At 31.9% G+C, this 18,438-nt stretch overlaps 1 protein-coding gene across 1 annotated transcript in view; it reads right to left on the bottom strand.

Moving 5' to 3' along the window:
* LOC134697643 (cytosolic phospholipase A2-like) overlaps positions 1 to 18,438 on the bottom strand; it is a 204,509-nt gene that overhangs the window by 19,020 nt on the left and 167,051 nt on the right. The window contains exons 11-12 of the mRNA XM_063559926.1: positions 11,227 to 11,341; positions 8,630 to 8,767 (exon numbers count right to left, since the gene is read on the bottom strand). Coding sequence (XP_063415996.1) covers positions 8,630 to 8,767; positions 11,227 to 11,341 — 253 coding nt within the window. The remainder of the gene's footprint in view (positions 1 to 8,629; positions 8,768 to 11,226; positions 11,342 to 18,438) is intronic.

Genomic DNA, 18,438 nt, shown 5'->3' with positions numbered 1-18,438 from the left:
CCTTTGGGAATTTAGAGTTGTGCCAGTTCACATCGTAAATAACTATTTGAATTTTTGGCATATTTTTGTAGTCTTTGCGGTGTGTTTGGAAATTTTAAAATTGTTCCAGCGTTCGCTTTAATTTTATAAATTCAAGATTTTGATAGAGTCTTAATTTGAATTGACATGATTCATTTGTCATCGTGCAATTACCCAGGAAGGATATCTGTTATCCGAAATATCTAGCATATTCTTCGTTTTATTGTTTTTTTTGGTGATGTTGTACCCTTTTAGACTTGTTATATATATATATAACTCTCCTAAACATCAACCCAAATATATATAAGTCTGAAAATTACTCCAAACAGTGTTCGAGTTAGATTTTCTACTGACAATCTTTTGTTCGTCCCTCAGCGGGATTCGAACTCACAACTTTTATACACTACAACACCAATCGCTTAGCCTCATGCCCAGCGCTCTAGACCACTCATCAGAGGACCACTCGACCACATCCGCTATATATAAATATAACTTCAATAGTCGTAGTGTTATCTTGTCACGGAAGGCTAATCTATATAGCTAGAGATAGACATGATAATGGCATTGCAGAGGTATTGCTACGTAGCTGAGATCTCCCCGTCACATGCGGAATGAAGGCTGGCTGTCAGGGGCAGGTTGGAGGGATTATTTTTGGTAAGACAAGAACTGCTAACGAAACTGATTGAAAGAAGAAGACAGCGTTATCTATCAAAATAATTTCAATAATGATTATTTGAACGCCTATGGTCTGACCGCTATCGGACTGCTAAGCTATAAAATTCTCGACGAGACACAGACACAAAAACAATCACCCGAAAGTCGTTATGGATCATTAAGAGAAGAACTTCTCAAACGAGCAATAAAATGCAGCTGTCGAAACAATTATAAACCAAATTATATGCTATATATTCAAATTATTTAACACTAATCTATATAGCTAGAGATAGACATGAGACACGTGTTTTTTAAGCGTGTGTAGATGTTATATTATTATTTGTATACACAATGAATTTTTCATTTGTCAGTTATCTAACTCAACATTTTATATATATATATATATTTGTTTGACATGCACACGTATAAGAATTGCGGTTTTTATCCAACGCAATCATAGGTTTGAACGTAGTTTTCAATTTAGACTCGTTTATATTTTTTGTTTGGGCATGTATCATAGTTTCCCTCCGGTTTATATGATCCGTTCATCCTATATTGACTCTTAAATTGTCTTTATATTGTAAAAGCTCATCTCGGCTGATGTTGTTAGCACGAGAAAAACCTTTATCAATGTCTTTTCTTTTGTAGCCCGATGTTTAAGGTGACCGCGAAGTTCTTGTAGACGTTCTTTTGCAATATCGTTGGTGGAGCAAATCCTTTTTATTCGTATGGCCTGGCTGTAGGGAATGCTCTTGGTGTAGTGTTTGGGATGACAACTCAAAGAAGATAGATATTGATGTTTGTCTGTGGGCTTGCAATACAGATCTGTTTTATATGTTTCCATCCCTCAATTGCGTTGAAGTGTCAAGAAATGTGATCTTAGAGTCAGAGATTTCTGAATTTGTGAATTTTATTGAGGGATGGGCATCGTTAGCATGATGAATGACAATATTTAGTTCTTGTTCATGTCAATATCGTCGATAAATCGGAAGCAAAAGAGGGGTTAATGAAGAGATGAATTGAGAATTCTTTGTTCTAATTTCCCCACAACAATGTTAGATCTGTAAATTTGCTTTCGCAATTTTTTGTTCTTCCCGCGCCGAGATTCGAACCCAAATCGCCTGCACTGTAGCCGTCCAACTAGACCACACGACCACCTAAAAATGAAGCTTTCGGCGGCCGGGTGTTACCTTTCCACGTCAGTTTTAATCAAGCATCGTACTACAGTACATGCTATATAAGGCATGAAGATGTTATTTTTACAGATCAGCTCAATTACATGTATGTATAGTAAAGGATCCTACAAATTGATGCAAGATACAGTCACAGAAAATAATAATATTTATAAGTACGTCTGAGTCAGTGACAACTCTACAACAGATTTAACCATCGGATCACCAACAATGATGGTGATACATGGCTGTGTACATTATGTATATTCAACTCGTCTAAACATCAACCCAACACTGTTAGATCTGTAAATTTGTTTTCGCAAATTTTTTGTTCTTCCCTCGACGGGATTTGAACCTATGATACTGATATATCGTGACACCAAATCACCTGTACTGTAGCCGTCCGGCTAGACCACACGATTAGTATATAAGTATAACCGATTTGCAGAGTAGTATCAATTTAAGATGGCGATATACTAAGATGATGTTATAATTTAATGTTGACAAATATTTTTACATGATTTTGGCTTAAAGATAACTGCCAATAATTTTACAATACAATAATTGTATCTTATATTACATGGTCAGATTGGAAAATAACTTAAGGTTAAGTTACAGAAAATGGGCTATTTCACAACAATTTTGCTTTCAACTGTGGTGTGATGAACTACAACTAGAAATTGAAAAAAAGTATGCATTTATCTCAATTATCATTTGAAATATTACTGAGTTAATTTTTACAAAATCGGTGAACAATTGTATCAAAAGCACATAAAATCGTCTGAAAATCTCTAAAAATTTTCTTTAAGTAATCAAACTTCTAATTTCGACTTCAATGACTTTTCTAAAAAAAATATATGTTTATGGCACGCCGTTTTTATATTTATTCAAATTTGAAGATATCTTATTTTAAAAGTATTAAGAAATCTTTAATTTTTATAAAATATCTTATTTAATTTGAAAGTAAATAAGATATCTCTATTAGTTTATAAGATATCTCTATTAGTTTATAAGATATCTCTATTAGTTTATAAGATATCTCTATTAGTTTATAAGATATCTCTATTAGTTTATAAGATATCTCTAAAAAGTTAATAAGAAATCTCTATTAATTAATAAGATATCTTATAAAGTATATAAGATATCTTTTGAATACATACTTTATAAGATATCTTATTAATTAATAGAGATATCTTATAAACTAATAGAGATATCTTATTAACTTATGGAGATATCTTATATATTAAATAAGATATTTTATAACCAATTAAATAAGATATCTCTATAAGTTAATATGATATCTCTAAAAGTTTATAAGATATCTCTATTCGTTTATAAGATATCTCTATTAGTTAATAAGATATATCTATAAGTTAATAATATATCTCTAAAAGTTTATAAGATATCTCTATTAGTTTATAAGATATCTCTATAAGTTAATAAGATATCTCTATTAATTAATAAGATATCTTATAAAGTATATAAGATATATTACTTCTTTATAAAGATATCTTTTAAATACATACTTTATAAGATATCTTATTAATTAATAGAGATATCTTATAAACTAATAGAGATATCTTATTAATTAATATAGATATCTTATAAACAAATAGAGATATCTTATTAACTTATGAAGATATCTTATTAAGTAAATAAGATATCTATATTATTAACTATATCTTATATATTAAATGAGATATCTTTTTAAAATGTTTATAAAGATATCTTATTAAATATATAAGATATCTTATAAATTAATAGAGATATCTTATATTTTAAATAAGATATCTTATATATTTAATAAGATATCTTATATATTTAATAAGATATCTTTATAAACATTTTAAAAAGATATCTCATTTAATATATAAGATATCTTATTTAATAAATCAGATATCTCAATTAATATATAAGATATCTCATTTTGTTATTAAGATATCTCAATTAGTTTATAAGATATCTTATTTAACTAAATAAGATATCTCGAAATTGAATAAATATTATAACGGCGTGCCATATATGTTGTTGATTTGTCACAATCAACAAGGTAAAAAATTGATTTTAAAATTTTGGTCAATATGATCATATGATTGTTTTATATCATTATGACAGCAACATAAAGTCTGTTTTTTTATTATTAAGAAAAATCTATAGAAAAGAATAAGAGATTTGGCAATTTAAAACATCCGTAAGAAGGTTTTCGTCAATTGTGTGTTCTTTCTATACAATATTAACCCATATTTAAAGAAATCAATCAGTAATATATCAGATTAAATAAGAGATAAATGTTATTTTTCCAATTTTCTATTGTAGTTTGACGAGCAAAGTTTCGTTTACTTTAACTTAGTTAAAATGGATTATAAAAATGCACCTTTATATTTTATTTTTTTACTGACAACTATATTTTTTGTAAGAATTTATATTGGTCTAGTTGGGACAGATCTGGTGCGTTTTTTCTCTTTTTTTTTTCTAGTTGTTGATTTTATACATTAGATAACGATACTAAATTCACGGCCGACACTCGGCTAACCGAGAGATAGGTCGGTTAATCTATATTGTGTATATTAAATAACATTTTAATTATATTTATATCGTAAAAACTATCAATGTCTGACAAAATGATTTGGAGTACTGAATCCAGTGGTGTAATTATTTTTTTTCTAGCTCCAATAAACGATCTATAAAATGAAAAGGCGAGTTACTCATCAGTTAATTTATACACATTTTACACACACAAAATGTACACAAAAATGACAAGTTGGTTGAGTTTACTTGCATGCAATCTTTTGAACATCAAAAAAGACTGGCATTATGTTTGTTACACGAAAAACTGTATTTTGGTGACATAAACCAATTTTTGATAAAACTATGGTCTGTTAATGGGTCGGATGTATAAAACTCGGTCTGTTAATTGGTCTGTTAAGAGTTATGAATGACATTACAAGTATTATTTAATTGCTATATGGGGTGTTATCTGAATAAAGAGATAGACCCAAGATTGGTGGCTAGAATAAATGGAAACAACACATGAACAATGAAACATAAGTTTAGACAATGGAATCGGAAAATTGATAGAAATGATTTTAAAAAGTGTAAAATCAAAGTAATATTAATTTCATCAAAGAATGGTGGCATATATCATGTGGATTCTGTTTCATTGATATGAATGGCACCAATTTGTCATTTGCATAGTTAACAAGTACATAAATCAGAGATAAACTTCCTAATGTTTGATTTTTTTTTATCAAATGAACTCAAATATGTTTATAATGCAAACAAATATAGACAAACCTTTCAACATCAACCTTTCTCTACACCACCTTGAAGGTCACTCGATAGAAAAACAAGCACGTTTGCGGACTGCGAGTCGGCTAAATGACTAACGATATCATAGGAATACATCATTACTCGAAAAATAAAATTAATATTATGCATTTATTGTGATTTAAAGGAATATAAAATTGTCTTGTTGTTACACATTAAATCAGCACCCAACACTAATATAAAAAAAACTTACTAATGTCTATTTCTTGTTTAGAACCACGGTTTAGAACTTGGTACAGACATTTCCTTAGGCGGCAGAAAATGAGAATGATGACTCGGTATAAAGGAAAATACATACCGGAAAAAAACTCCTCATAGATACCAGGATTGAAATTTGATATTTGCGCCTTATATTTACGCCAGACACGCGTTTCACCAACGAAAAACTCATCAGTGACGCTCGAAAAAAATGTTTAAAAGGCCAAAAACAAAGTTGAAAAGCATTGAGGAAATACAACTAATACCGGCGTCACACATCAGCGTAGAGCTCCGGCGTGTTAAAAATCATTTAGTTTACGCTGCCAATATGCTTTAAGCGTGCATTGGGCGTACTAGAATCAAACCTAAGACTAAGCGTTTATCCAGAGTTCAAGAAACGTATGTTGTATGTTTGTTATGCTGCATAAAAATTTCCTCGGGTTGTAGCGTTCATTAAGCGTATTTACTTTCCTTCAGTGGCTAGATGTAAAGGGGAGGGTTGATATCTCATAAACATGTTTATCCCATCCGCAAATTTGCGCCTGTTCCAAGTCAGGAGCCTCTGGCCTTTGTTAGTCTTATATTATTTTTAATTTAAGTTTCTTGTGTATAATTCGGAGTTTATTAGAGATTTCCAATAAAATGACATACGTACCTAACTCGACGTACGCACGTAACGGGACTGGTTATTGCTAATCAATTAATTTTGTAAAATGCGTTACTCAAGAATTAACTAAGTATTCATTAACTAGGAAACCCATTCATAATAAATTTAATCAATATCAAATGTTTCTAACATGATGAAAAACGAAAAAAATCATGATTTTTATATATCACGTGATTCTTGAGTTTCCCGCCTAAACTTCACTGTCATAAGACCACGTATATATACGTATCTTTACCTATCATACGATTCATTGGAGTTGTCTTTCATGGTTTTGACAATGACTTTGATTTTCAGATATAATTGTAAAATTTAATAAACTTATTATTTGATATTTGTATTGTTTTTGTGTGTCGTTATCAGAGAGATTCTTCTTTTCGATTTTTAATGTTTTTTTAATATTTAATTTCTTATTTATCGATCGAAAAGGGGGAGTACGCCCTCTACCCCTGTATCCTCGGATGTAAGTTAAGGTATACTTAAACAAAAACCTCGCCCCATAATTTGGTATAGTTAAAGACGAAAAAGTACTTTTGAAAAATATATCATTGATATGAATTTCTGCCCACATCAATTTTTTCAATTAAATTATAGAAACATATTATTTTGTTTTACAAGTCGAGTACACCTTTTACATTCGGGTGTGTTGGAATTTACTTTAAACGTTAAATCTTTTTAAAACAACAAAAAGGCAACCTTCTCGCTTCGGAATTCGTTATTTTAGTATTTTTATGCTAAATGTCGTCTTGGTAGTTTTTAAAATTCAAAATGTGAGAAGAACTATGATATGGGTCAAGTGAAATGACAAGAAATGATGGGTGTGTTTGATTACAAGTAGGTAATGTACTTGTTCCATTATAGTATTTATGTTAATAAAATCATTCAAAGTTTAATGACAAAATATTTAAAGAGTAAAAAAAATAGTTGTGGTTGATTTTTACTGAAGGCATATTCCAGCAACAATGCGTGTTCAAAGAGCAAAACATACATGCAGTGTATGCTCCCCTCCGTCATGCTTCAATGCAGTAGGACGAAATACGTTGAGTTAGGTCGGTTATGTCGAGTAAAGTCATTTTATTGGAAATCTCTACTATGACGTCCATTACATGTATCACTGTACTAATATGCATATTTTTTAAGGGTCCAACTGAAGGACGCCTACGGGTGCGGGAGTTTCTCTCTACATTGAAGACCCATTGGTGGCCTTTGTCTATTGCCTGTTCTATGGTCGGGTTGTTGTCGCTTTGACACATTCCCCATTTCCTTTCTCAATTTTTACCTTTGTATTATGACGTACTTCAAACATTATATGCAACGCGCTTTGAACGATTGCTAAGCGTTCCTATGGCGTGTAACTAACGTATACCGACTTTGTCAGTTTTCTCTGTACGTTTGGTGCACGCTGGTGTATTCGCCAATGTGTGACGCCGGCATAAGGTAATCTATTCCTTAGGTAGAAAAGCTTTAGTCTTCCAAAGAAAACGCATGGAATTTAACCAGCTGAATTGCAACACATGACAGATTCAAAGATGTTACAGACTTTGAACAGACAAAAAGTTAAGGCTGATTGATAACTTGGCGTAAATAATAAATTCATGCGAATTCGAGCGGCCAATCAGTCCATATAACGCTAATTTGAAGTGACACACCCTTTTAATGAAATGCAGAGAAAATGTTTTAAAATAAAATGCTCTTTCTATAAGGATACTGTTGCACCGATTTGTAATTTTTTCGTCATAAGTACATCTCATTTTTTTCAATGTGAAAATATAAACTCAAGGTAGTAAGACTATTGTCGTGGCTAAATAACTCTTAACTGACACGATTTCAATTGTCCAACCCATTAACAGACTGTATTCCCCTAATATTCATTAAAATGTGGTATAACTCAACTTATATAACAATTATGAAATATTTATCAATTGATTTTTTAGAACCAAAGTACTACTTTGTGGCCTTTAAATCATATCTTAAATTGGTTGTTGGCCTTTTATCTAAAATATTGCTATGCGTACAAGCATAAAAACCACATACTTGCGCGACGCCTTTTCGTTTTACTTAAAATTGCGCAGGCTATGCATTCTTTTTAATGGTGGAAAATGTTCTATGATAGATATCATTTTGTCAGACACTTTTCTTTTTTTTATGTGATTCTCATAATGTGTCAAAAAATCTGTATATTTAACAGAGTTTAACATTAAATTGTGAGTTTTACTCTTAACAGACGTATAACCAACCCGATTAACAGACCTACCGCCGATATAGCCGCATACTCAATATAGATTAACCGACCTATCTCTCGGATAGCCGAGTGTCGGCCGTGAAATTGAGGATGGAAGTTTGAAATGTGTCTCAGACACAACAACCCGACAAAAGGACAGTAAACAGTCGAAAGCTATCAACCTTTTTACTAACTCAGGCACCATTAGGTGCAACAAGAGCAATAATATACACAATGCATATAAAATATTAAGCTAACAGGACAAAATCATAAAAAAAATCTCCCTGCGAGTCAAAAGTGTTTCACTTGCTGTAGTATTTTTCGATTACAATCGGAGAGAGACAATAAGAGCGAAAGACAAATGAAATGTATTACCTTGCAGAACATGAACTGGTTGTTCGGGATATCTCTTCTTCACAAAACCTCCATCGAATTCGCTTCCAAAATGTTGCATATCGATACCAGTACCATATTTTGGCATAAAAGCTTCATATGGTGAGCATTCAACCCATTCTTGAAAAAGAAAATCAAAACCAGGAGATTTCGACGTATTCATTGTGTCCGTGTTTGATATACAAGTTCATTCTAAATATATTGTTCCATTGCATACTATATGTTTTTTTTGTGGTTCTCGAAATCCACTTTACACAAATTTTGAAGTAACAACATTGTCAATCAATGTTACATTTTGAAAATGATATTACAATCGATCTTATCAACATCTGTTGGAAAGAAAGACAATTTTGAATGTATTTTACTGTCGAAATATTATCATTTTTCTATACTATATCAAGTCTATTTAAATATCCCAGAAGCCGTAAAAACTTAGAGTAAATTTTTAGCTCACCTGGCCCGAAGGTCCAAGTAAGCTTTTCCCATCACTTTGCGTCCGTCGTCCGTCGTCGTAAACTTTTACAAAAATCTTCTTCTCTGAAACTACTGGGCCAAATTTAACCAAACTTGGCCACAATCATCATTGGGGTATCTAGTTTAAAAATTGTGTCCGATGACCCGATTAACCAACCAAGATGGCCGCCACGGCTAAAAATATAACATAGGGGTAAAATGCAGTTTTTGGCTTATAACTCAAAAACAAAAGCATTTAGGGAAAATTTGTCATGGGATAACATTGTTTATCAGGTCAAGATCTATCTGCCAGGAAATTTTCAGATGACTCCTTTAGAAGTTATTGCCCTTTATAGTAAATTTTTAACCATATTTTCGTAAATCTTAGTAATCTTTTACAAAAATCTTCTCCTCTGAAACTACTAGGCCAAGTTAATTATAGATAGAGATAATTGTAAGCAGCAAGAATGTTCAGTAAATTAAGATGTACAAACACATCACCATCACCAAAACACAATTTTGTCATGAATCCATCTGCGTCCTTTGTTTAATATTCACATAGACCAAGGTGAGCGACACAGGCTCTTTAGAACCTCTAATTTTTTTTTTATCTAAACAGTCGGACCATAATTTCTTCCAATTTATTTCTAATTGCTTTGGGTGTTTTAAAGAGTAAATATGATTGTGTAGCTACATATAGTAGCACAATTTTCACATCACCATATTAAATCTAACAGGTGGTCGATGCTGCAAATGAGGGGTGTAACCTATGCACTGTGGTCTTAGTTGCCAGTAAGTTGGGACATTGTCGTTTACAAATCAAGACATTCTTTTTTAAGTACAAATCTTCAGTTTATAATATTTATCGGTCAATTGTATCATATATGAGGTTGCAACATTCTCAAGGAAAACTGACATCAATGGTTGGGCAGCTTTTTTGGCTATTTACTATTCGATTCTACAAAAGGATTTTTATCCAGTTGTTTTATTTCTAGAAAAAAACGGATGAATATTATTTCAGAAACTCATATGAATAACTTGATGTTTAATTTGCTGATCGATGGAATGTTTGCTTGAATGTGCAATGAATCTGTGATATAAATGTATAGATGAGTACTATGTTTTTATTTTGTTTGTAACTGGTTAGAATATATCATCGACATAAATATGTATTGCATCAAAGTGACTAATAGTAAATTCCAAATAGCTGATTGCTGCGACCCCTTACTTTTTCGATAGCTAGTAAACACTTCATTATCATAATATATAGATTGTTTCACGTTGCAGCAAACATACAATGAATGTCGAGAATGTTATCGTCATTTATAGCTCAAATATGCTAAGCAGAGTAAAACGAGACAAACATTTTAAATTTATTAAAAGCTATTTTCGTACAACCATGTTTGAACTACTATCAATAGAGCAACGTGTTCAAAAGACAAATATACGGGTCATACATGTATCAGTTAGGATTCTACTTTTATCTCTCCATTACACCACCGAATTTTCGCAATTGTAAAAATGGAAGCCATTGTAGGAAGGACGCGCCGTCAATTTAGCTCTTGAAACCAGATAAATTTATCCACATACCATCATTACAATTCTTACATGACAGTTTTACTTTAAAAGATAAATGTAACGTCTTGTTTTCATGTCTGATCGGTTGTCAGGTGATATTTTCAAAAGTAAATAAAAACACTAACAAAATTCGTATTAAATATTACCTTTTTTTTGGACTGTGCATCATTGATGCTGATATATCAAGACGTTACTTTATATTATAATATATAATAGTAATGGTATCTGAAGCGAGATGATGTCTCAAATATTTTTCATCAAACGTTTTCAAGACAAAACAGTGAACTAAAATTCGCCTTAACATAAAGAGGTATACTCGACTTTTTCTTTTCGATCAGATTATTGCCAATATATATGTTTCCAGCGGTCAGATATGCAAATTAATGCTTTAAGAAAATTAAACTTTTATCTTTTTTTGGAATTATCTTCGGCGGAATTCGTGGATATGAAATTTAAAAAAAAAATGCTTGAAACATCACCTTGAAACAGGAATAGAATGTTAAAATATTCAGTCTACCAAATCAACATGAAGTAAAGATATAAAGTACCATTGAACTCTTCTGGGTTATTTTGGTCATAGACGTGTAGCATAGCCAACAAAGGTAATGGGACCTTTGCCTCTTTTAACTTCGTTGTCTGAGAACTCCATGTCCTATTCCTTTTCTGGGTGCGTAAAGAGAAATTAATGTTAACAACAAGTATAATAGATGTAATAAATGTAAAAGTAGCAATGAAAAATACTAGTTGAAAATGTATCAAACAAAACATTAAAAAAAATCGCAATATTGTATTTGTCTACTTATATTATAATTATAAATAATAAATGAAGGGCAATCACTCACGATGAAAACATATTAATACAAAACATATACAGGAAATGGTAAAGAATGACTTCTGCTTCATTCATATGTGATACGGTGCTTTTTGTCCGCAATTCGCTTTTTGTCCGCTTTTGCTTTTTGTCCGATAATTTTACTTTTTGTCCGAAACTTTTGCTTTTTTTCCGTTGCTTATTGTCCGTTTTGCCTTTTGTCCGATTATTTTGCTTTTTGTCCGAAACTTTTGCTTTTTGTCCGTTGCTTTTTGTCCGTTTTGCTTTTTGTCCGACACTTTTGCTTTTTGTCCGTTGTGAATACACTCCTTAGATATTTTAAATATGGTCTGGTCGATTTATAATCACGGATAGTAACAATGTTATATCGAAAAGTGGTTAGTAATACGAACGACAGTAGAAATTGTGTCATGCTTTGGTCCAGTTGTTAATGATTTGGTTAAGTCACTCCCGACAAATAACCTTTATGTAAGTTCTCTACAAATAAGCAAACAGAAAGTAAATAAGATGTTTGACCTAAATTATAATATTTTTCGTCAAACCTTCAATCCAATCTTTGAATGGTGTTTGTTAAACAATTAATTATCGTAAAGCGTATTATATCACTGTATGTATATGGAAAACGGTACTATTTCATTTTCCAAGCATTAGGTTGGCCTTTTGTGTACCCAAGACAGGTGAAGGAAGTCGACTTAGGAGCGCCGTGATTGGATTTAAGGGTACAATATATTTTTGTATTTATCTATGAATAACTGCAGTGTTTATATTTACAATATAAATTTTAAAACCTATCGAAATATTTTTTAAAGAATTATTCGAAAAGGCTTTCAAGATTTTATAAATTTGGTGCAAAATGACGGTGGGCATGGATTACATAAACAAGCTCCGTTGGAATTTGGTCATGATACTCTTTGGCTTCAACTTTTTAAAATAGGGTAATAAAGTACTAACACCAAAAATAACTGTTTTATCCAGGTTTTTATTATAAAAAGTGGTAAAATTAGAAAAGGTTAGTATTGTCACCTATCATTATGGCAGAATAAATAGTACCGTTTCCCTATATATTGATAGCTAAATCAACAATTCAAATTAGTTGAGGCTGTCTCGCGTGACATTGAACAACACTTCACATTTCCCCCCTGAATGTCGGAACATGCGCGTTAGAGTTACGCGTGGTTAATGTTCAAAACTTGTTGAGCAATTTATAAAAAAGATAGTATATTGAGTTCCAAACTATTTCAGACTTAAAAACAAAATAGAAAATAAATTGAACTTTCCATAGAATAAATTTTTAACTTTTGATTGGTATTGCTTATTTATGTTTACGTCATGTTACGTTGTAATAGCGGATATGAAACAGTGTATTTAATTTTCACGAAGTTATAAAAAGTTTAGGCAGTGGAATGAAACATTTATTAACTTTGGCTTACGGAAATATGAAGATTTATTCAGCATTGAAAAGTCACATGCCTTCGGGAAATATGATTTCTTGTGTGACAAATCTTTATAGCTCTTAAACACGGGAAAAAAATATATAAAATAAACTACAGGCTCTAAAGAGCATGGGTCGCTCATCTTGATCTATGTGCATATCAAACAAAGAACACTTTCCAAAATTTAAGTCCAGAATATAGACTTCATGACAAAAATCTCTATTTTGTTGATCTTGTATATTTGATCTTTTAGTCTATTTAGTTTCTCACTATCGCCTTAAGTTTTGCTCATAACACAATAGAAGGTAACACAATCCTCATTTAACGGCAATCACTCTTATGAAGAGTGATAGTCTAGATCTGCTGTTGATTTTTCTAAGGTCGGGTTGTTGTCTCTTTGACACATTCTCCATTTCCATTCTCAATTTTACTAATGACATCGGTTAAATTTGACTTTTTAATACATTGAAGAACTTGCCTTGGTGATAATTAATGAATGGCTATCATTTATTTTGAATTTATTGAACCATAAAATTATTTTTTGATTCTTCACATTAAATAATCCGTGAAGCGGATTATGTAAAATGAGAAGAGTCAAAAATTAATTTTATGGTTCATAAATTCAAAATAAATTATTGCCATTCATTATAAATAAATTTCTATAAAAAATAAGGCTCAAAAGAGCTTTTTATATTATTTGTATTAACAAAAACAAAGTAGACACATGTTGGCGTATGAATACACAACGTCAGAGTGGGCGTGTCGCCACAAAAATTGACAACATTGAAAATAAAACTAATAATTTTACCCAATCAGAAGACAGTTGATACACACAATTTATTTATTGTATAAGATTTAAAATGTTCATTCATCTTTTATAATTAAAATCATATAAGGCTCAACGGAAAAAAATATTTCTCTCTAAATATCATAGTTTCCATGATAATAGGCCAAAAATTTTCATTTTGACTAATTTGTTAATCTCTATCTAACATGATGTTCAAGATAAAAACCAAAAGCTGCAACGTTTCTTTAAAATTCAAATTTAGAGGCAGCAACTCAACAAGAGGTTGTTTGATTTGTCTGAACATTTCTGGGCAGATGAACTTTACCTGATGATCAACTTTACATCCGTCAGATTTGCTCAAATTGCTTTGGTATCAGAGATATATACATTTTACCCCTATGTTCTATTATTAACCATGTCGTTCATCTTGGTTGGCAGGTCGGGTCATTGGACACATTTAAAAAAAAAGTTATCCCAATAATGATTGTGTCCATTTCTGGGCAGATAGATCTTTACATGATGATCAAATTTACATCCGTTAGATTTGCTCTAATTGCTTTGGTTTCATAGATATATGCCAAAATCTACCTTTTACCCCTATGTTCTATTGTTAGCCATGTCGACAATCTTGGTTGACAGGTAGGGTCATTGGACACATTTTCTAAACAAGATATCCCAGTAATGATTATGGCCAAGTTTGGTTAAATTTGACCAAAAAATTCAGAGGAGAAAATTATCGTAAAATTTAACAGACGATGACAGACTGACAGAAAGTGATGAGAAGAGCTCACTTGTCCTTTTGTGTCAGTTGACCTAAACATTGACATTGTTTGGTTAAGAAACTAACCTTGTTTTGTTAATTGTTTTAAAAATTGTTAATGTTCTATCCCATTTATTATAGTTAGGATATATTTTTTTTAGTATTACATAAGTTTCACGAAAATATTCAATTGTTTTCGAGGAATGCGTCGTTAAAAGAATGCAATTACACAAGGTAAAACACGATTTATAAGACACATAGCCTTTATAACTAAACTTATGGTTATAATCGAAGAATCTTTTAATTTCACATATTTTAAACTAGAGTAGCAAATTACAATTTAATGCTATGTGTGTAATTTGACAAGGTTAACCATAAGATTTTATTTGGAAATATAGAAAAAAAAATAACATTGAAGGGGTTTAAAAAGGATACATACTATAGTCGCCGTCACGTAAAATTGGGACCATGATTTTGGTAAACAAATTCTAAACTAAAAACCGCATTCATTCAAAATAACGTTTTTCAATTAGTGGAATCAAATATCATTCCAAAAACAACCACACCTATCTCATGTGCTTGTTATTGTGTTGCACTGTTTAATCAATAGTCACATAATACAAGATAATGGTATGGTGGAATCCGACATTTTTATTACCGGAAGATGTTTAATTTCTCATATTTATGCAAAAAGCCCGGGATATTGTATCATCAATGGCATGCATATTACCGGAGAGTAACGAGTGTTATGTAAATGAGGGATCATCATAGAAACCAAGATGGCGGTTTTACAATGTAAATAATCTTGAACTAGAGGCTCTAAAGAGCCCGTGTCGCTCACCTTGGTCTATGTGAATATTAAACAAAGGAAGCAGATGAATTCATGACAAAATTGTTTTTTGGTGATGGTGATGTGTTTGTACATCTTACTTTACTGAATATTATTGCTGCTTACAATTATCTTTATCTATAATGAACTTGGCCCAGTAGTGTCAGTGGAAAATTATTATTAAAATTTTACAAATTTTATGAAAATTGTTAAAAATTAACTATAAAGGACAATAACTCCTTAATTGGTCAATTGACCACATCTTAACTTATTTGTAAATCTTACTTTGCTAAATTTTATTGCTGTTTACAGTTTACAGTTTATCTCTATCTATAATAATATTCGAGGTAATAACCAAAAACAGCAAAATTTCCTTAAAATTACAAATTCAGGGGCAGCAACCAAACAAAGGGTTGTCTGATTCATCTGAAATTTGCAGGGCAGATAGAAACTGACCCGATAAACAATTTTACCTCTTCTCAGATTTGCTTTAAATTCTTTGGTTTTTGAGTTATAAGCCCAAATCTGCATTTTACCCCTATGTTATATTTTTAGCCATGGCGGCCATCTTTGTTTGATGGCCGGATCATCGGACACAATTTTTAAATTAAATACCCCAAAGATGATTGTGGCCAAATTTGGATTAACTTTGGCCCAGTAGTTTCAGAGGAGTAGATTATTGTAACAGATTACTAAGATTTACGAAAAATGGTTAAAAATTGACTAAAAAGGGCAATAACTCCTAAAGAGACCAACTGACCATTTCGGTCATGTTGACTTATTTTTAACTCTTACTTTGCATAACATTAGTGCTGTTTACAGTTTATCTTTATCTATAATAATATTCAAGATATTCTCCAAAAATAGTAAAATTTCCTTTAACTTAGCCAATTTAGGGGTAGCAACCCAACAACGGGTTGTCCGATTCATCTGGAAATTTGAGGTCAGATAAATATTGACCTGATTAACGATTTTACCCTTCCTCAGATTTGCTTTAAATGCTTTGGCTTTTGAGTTATAAGCCCAAAGCTGCATTTTACCCCTATGTTCTATTTTTAGACATGGCGGCCATCTTGGTTGGATGACCGGGTCACCGGACACATTTTTGAAACTAGATACTCGGAAAATGATTGTGGCCAAGTTTGGATTAATTTGGCCCAGTAGTTTCAGAAGAAAAGATTTTTGTAACAGTCTACTAAGATTTTTCAAAAAATGGTTAAAAATTTACTATAAAGAGCAATGACTCCTAAAGGGGTCAACTAACCATTTCGGTCATGTTGACTTATCTGTAAATCTTACTTTGCATAACATTAGTGCTGTTTACAGTTTATCTTTATCTATAATAATATTCAAGATAATCACAAAAAACAGTAATATTTCCTTAAAATTACCAATTTTTGGGGCAGCAACCCAACAACGGGTTGTCCGATTCATTTGAAAATTTGAGGGCAGATAGATCTTGACCTGATTAACAATTTTACCCCTTCTTAGATTTTCTCTAAATGCTTTAATTTTTGAGATTTAAGCCAAAAACTGCATTTACCCCTATGTTCTATTTTTAGACATGGCGGCCATCTGTGTTTGATGGCCGGATCAGCGGACACATTTTTAAAACTAAATACCCCAAAGATGATTGTGGCCAAATTTGGATTAACTTTGGCCCAGTAGTTTCAGAGGAGAAGATATTTGTAACAGATTACTAAGATTTACGAAAAATGGTTACAAATTGACTAAAAAGGGCAATAACTCCTAAAGAGGTCAACTGAACATTTCGGTTATGTTGACTAATTTGTAAATCTTACTTTGCTGAATATTATTGCTGTTTACAGTTAATCTCTATCTATAATACTATTCGAGATAATAACAAAAAACAGTAAAATTTCCTTAAAATTACCAACTTAGGGGTAGCGACCCAACAACGGGTTGTCCGATTCATCTGGAAATTTGAGGTCAGATAGATCTTGACCTGATTAACAAGTTTACCCCTTCTCAGATTTGCTTTAAATGCTTTTGTTTTTGAGTTATAAGCCCCAAACTGCATTTTACCCCCTATGTTCTATTTTTAGACATGGCGGCCATCTTGGTTGGATGGCCGGGTCACCGGACACATTTTTGAAACTAGATACCCGGAAAATGATTGTGGACAAGTTTGGATTAATTTGGCCCAGTAGTTTCAGAGGAGAAGATTTTTGTAACAGTCTACTAAGATTTTTCAAAAAATGGTTAAAAAATTACTATAAAGGGCAATAACTCCTAAAGGGGTAACTAACCATTTCGGTCATGTTGACTTATTTGTAAATCTTACTTCGCATAACATTAGTGCTGTTTACAGTTTATCTTTATCTATAATAATATTCAAGATAATCACAAAAAACAGTAAAATTTCCTTAGAATTACCAATTTTTGGGGCAGCAACCAAACAACGGGTTGTCCGATTCATCTTAAAATTTCAGGGCAGATATATCTTGACCTGATAAACATTTTCTCTAAATGCTTTAATTTATGAGTTATAAGCCAAAAACTGAATTTTACCCCTATGTTCTATTTTTAGCCATGGCCGCCATCTTGGTTGGCCGGATCACCGGACACATTTTTAAAACTAGATACCCCAATGATGATTGTGGCCAAGTTTGGATTAGTTTGGCCCAGTAGTTTCAGGAGAAGATTTTTGTAAAAGTTAACGACGCCGGACGACGACGACGGACGACGGACGCCGGACGCATAGTGATAGGAAAAGCTCACTAGGCCCTTTGGGCCAGGTGAGCTAAACATGTAAAGGTCGTGATTATACGATGCAAACACAATAAAAGGTAGGACAGTAGTGGATATTTGGACAGGATTTTTCTTCCGCTAATTGAAAAACATCATCAAGTGAACGTGGCTGATATTTAAAAACAAAATGACCAAAATCATTGTGCTAATTTTACGTGACGGCGACTTTACTTAAACTCCTACTTAGACATACGAATAAAAAAAGGAGGGTGGCAGTGTAACCTAACGCTGATGTAAAACAAAGAATGATGTAAAACAAAGAATGATGTAAAACAAAGAATGTTTTGCAGAATTTTATTCCATGGTGAAAACCCTTAGACTCCGATGCTTTCAACCGTTGATTTAAA

This window comes from Mytilus trossulus, chromosome 14 (genome assembly GCF_036588685.1).
Source record: "Mytilus trossulus isolate FHL-02 chromosome 14, PNRI_Mtr1.1.1.hap1, whole genome shotgun sequence".
NCBI classification, from domain to species: domain Eukaryota; kingdom Metazoa; phylum Mollusca; class Bivalvia; order Mytilida; family Mytilidae; genus Mytilus; species Mytilus trossulus.
This window is presented reverse-complemented; position numbering and strand designations above follow the sequence as displayed.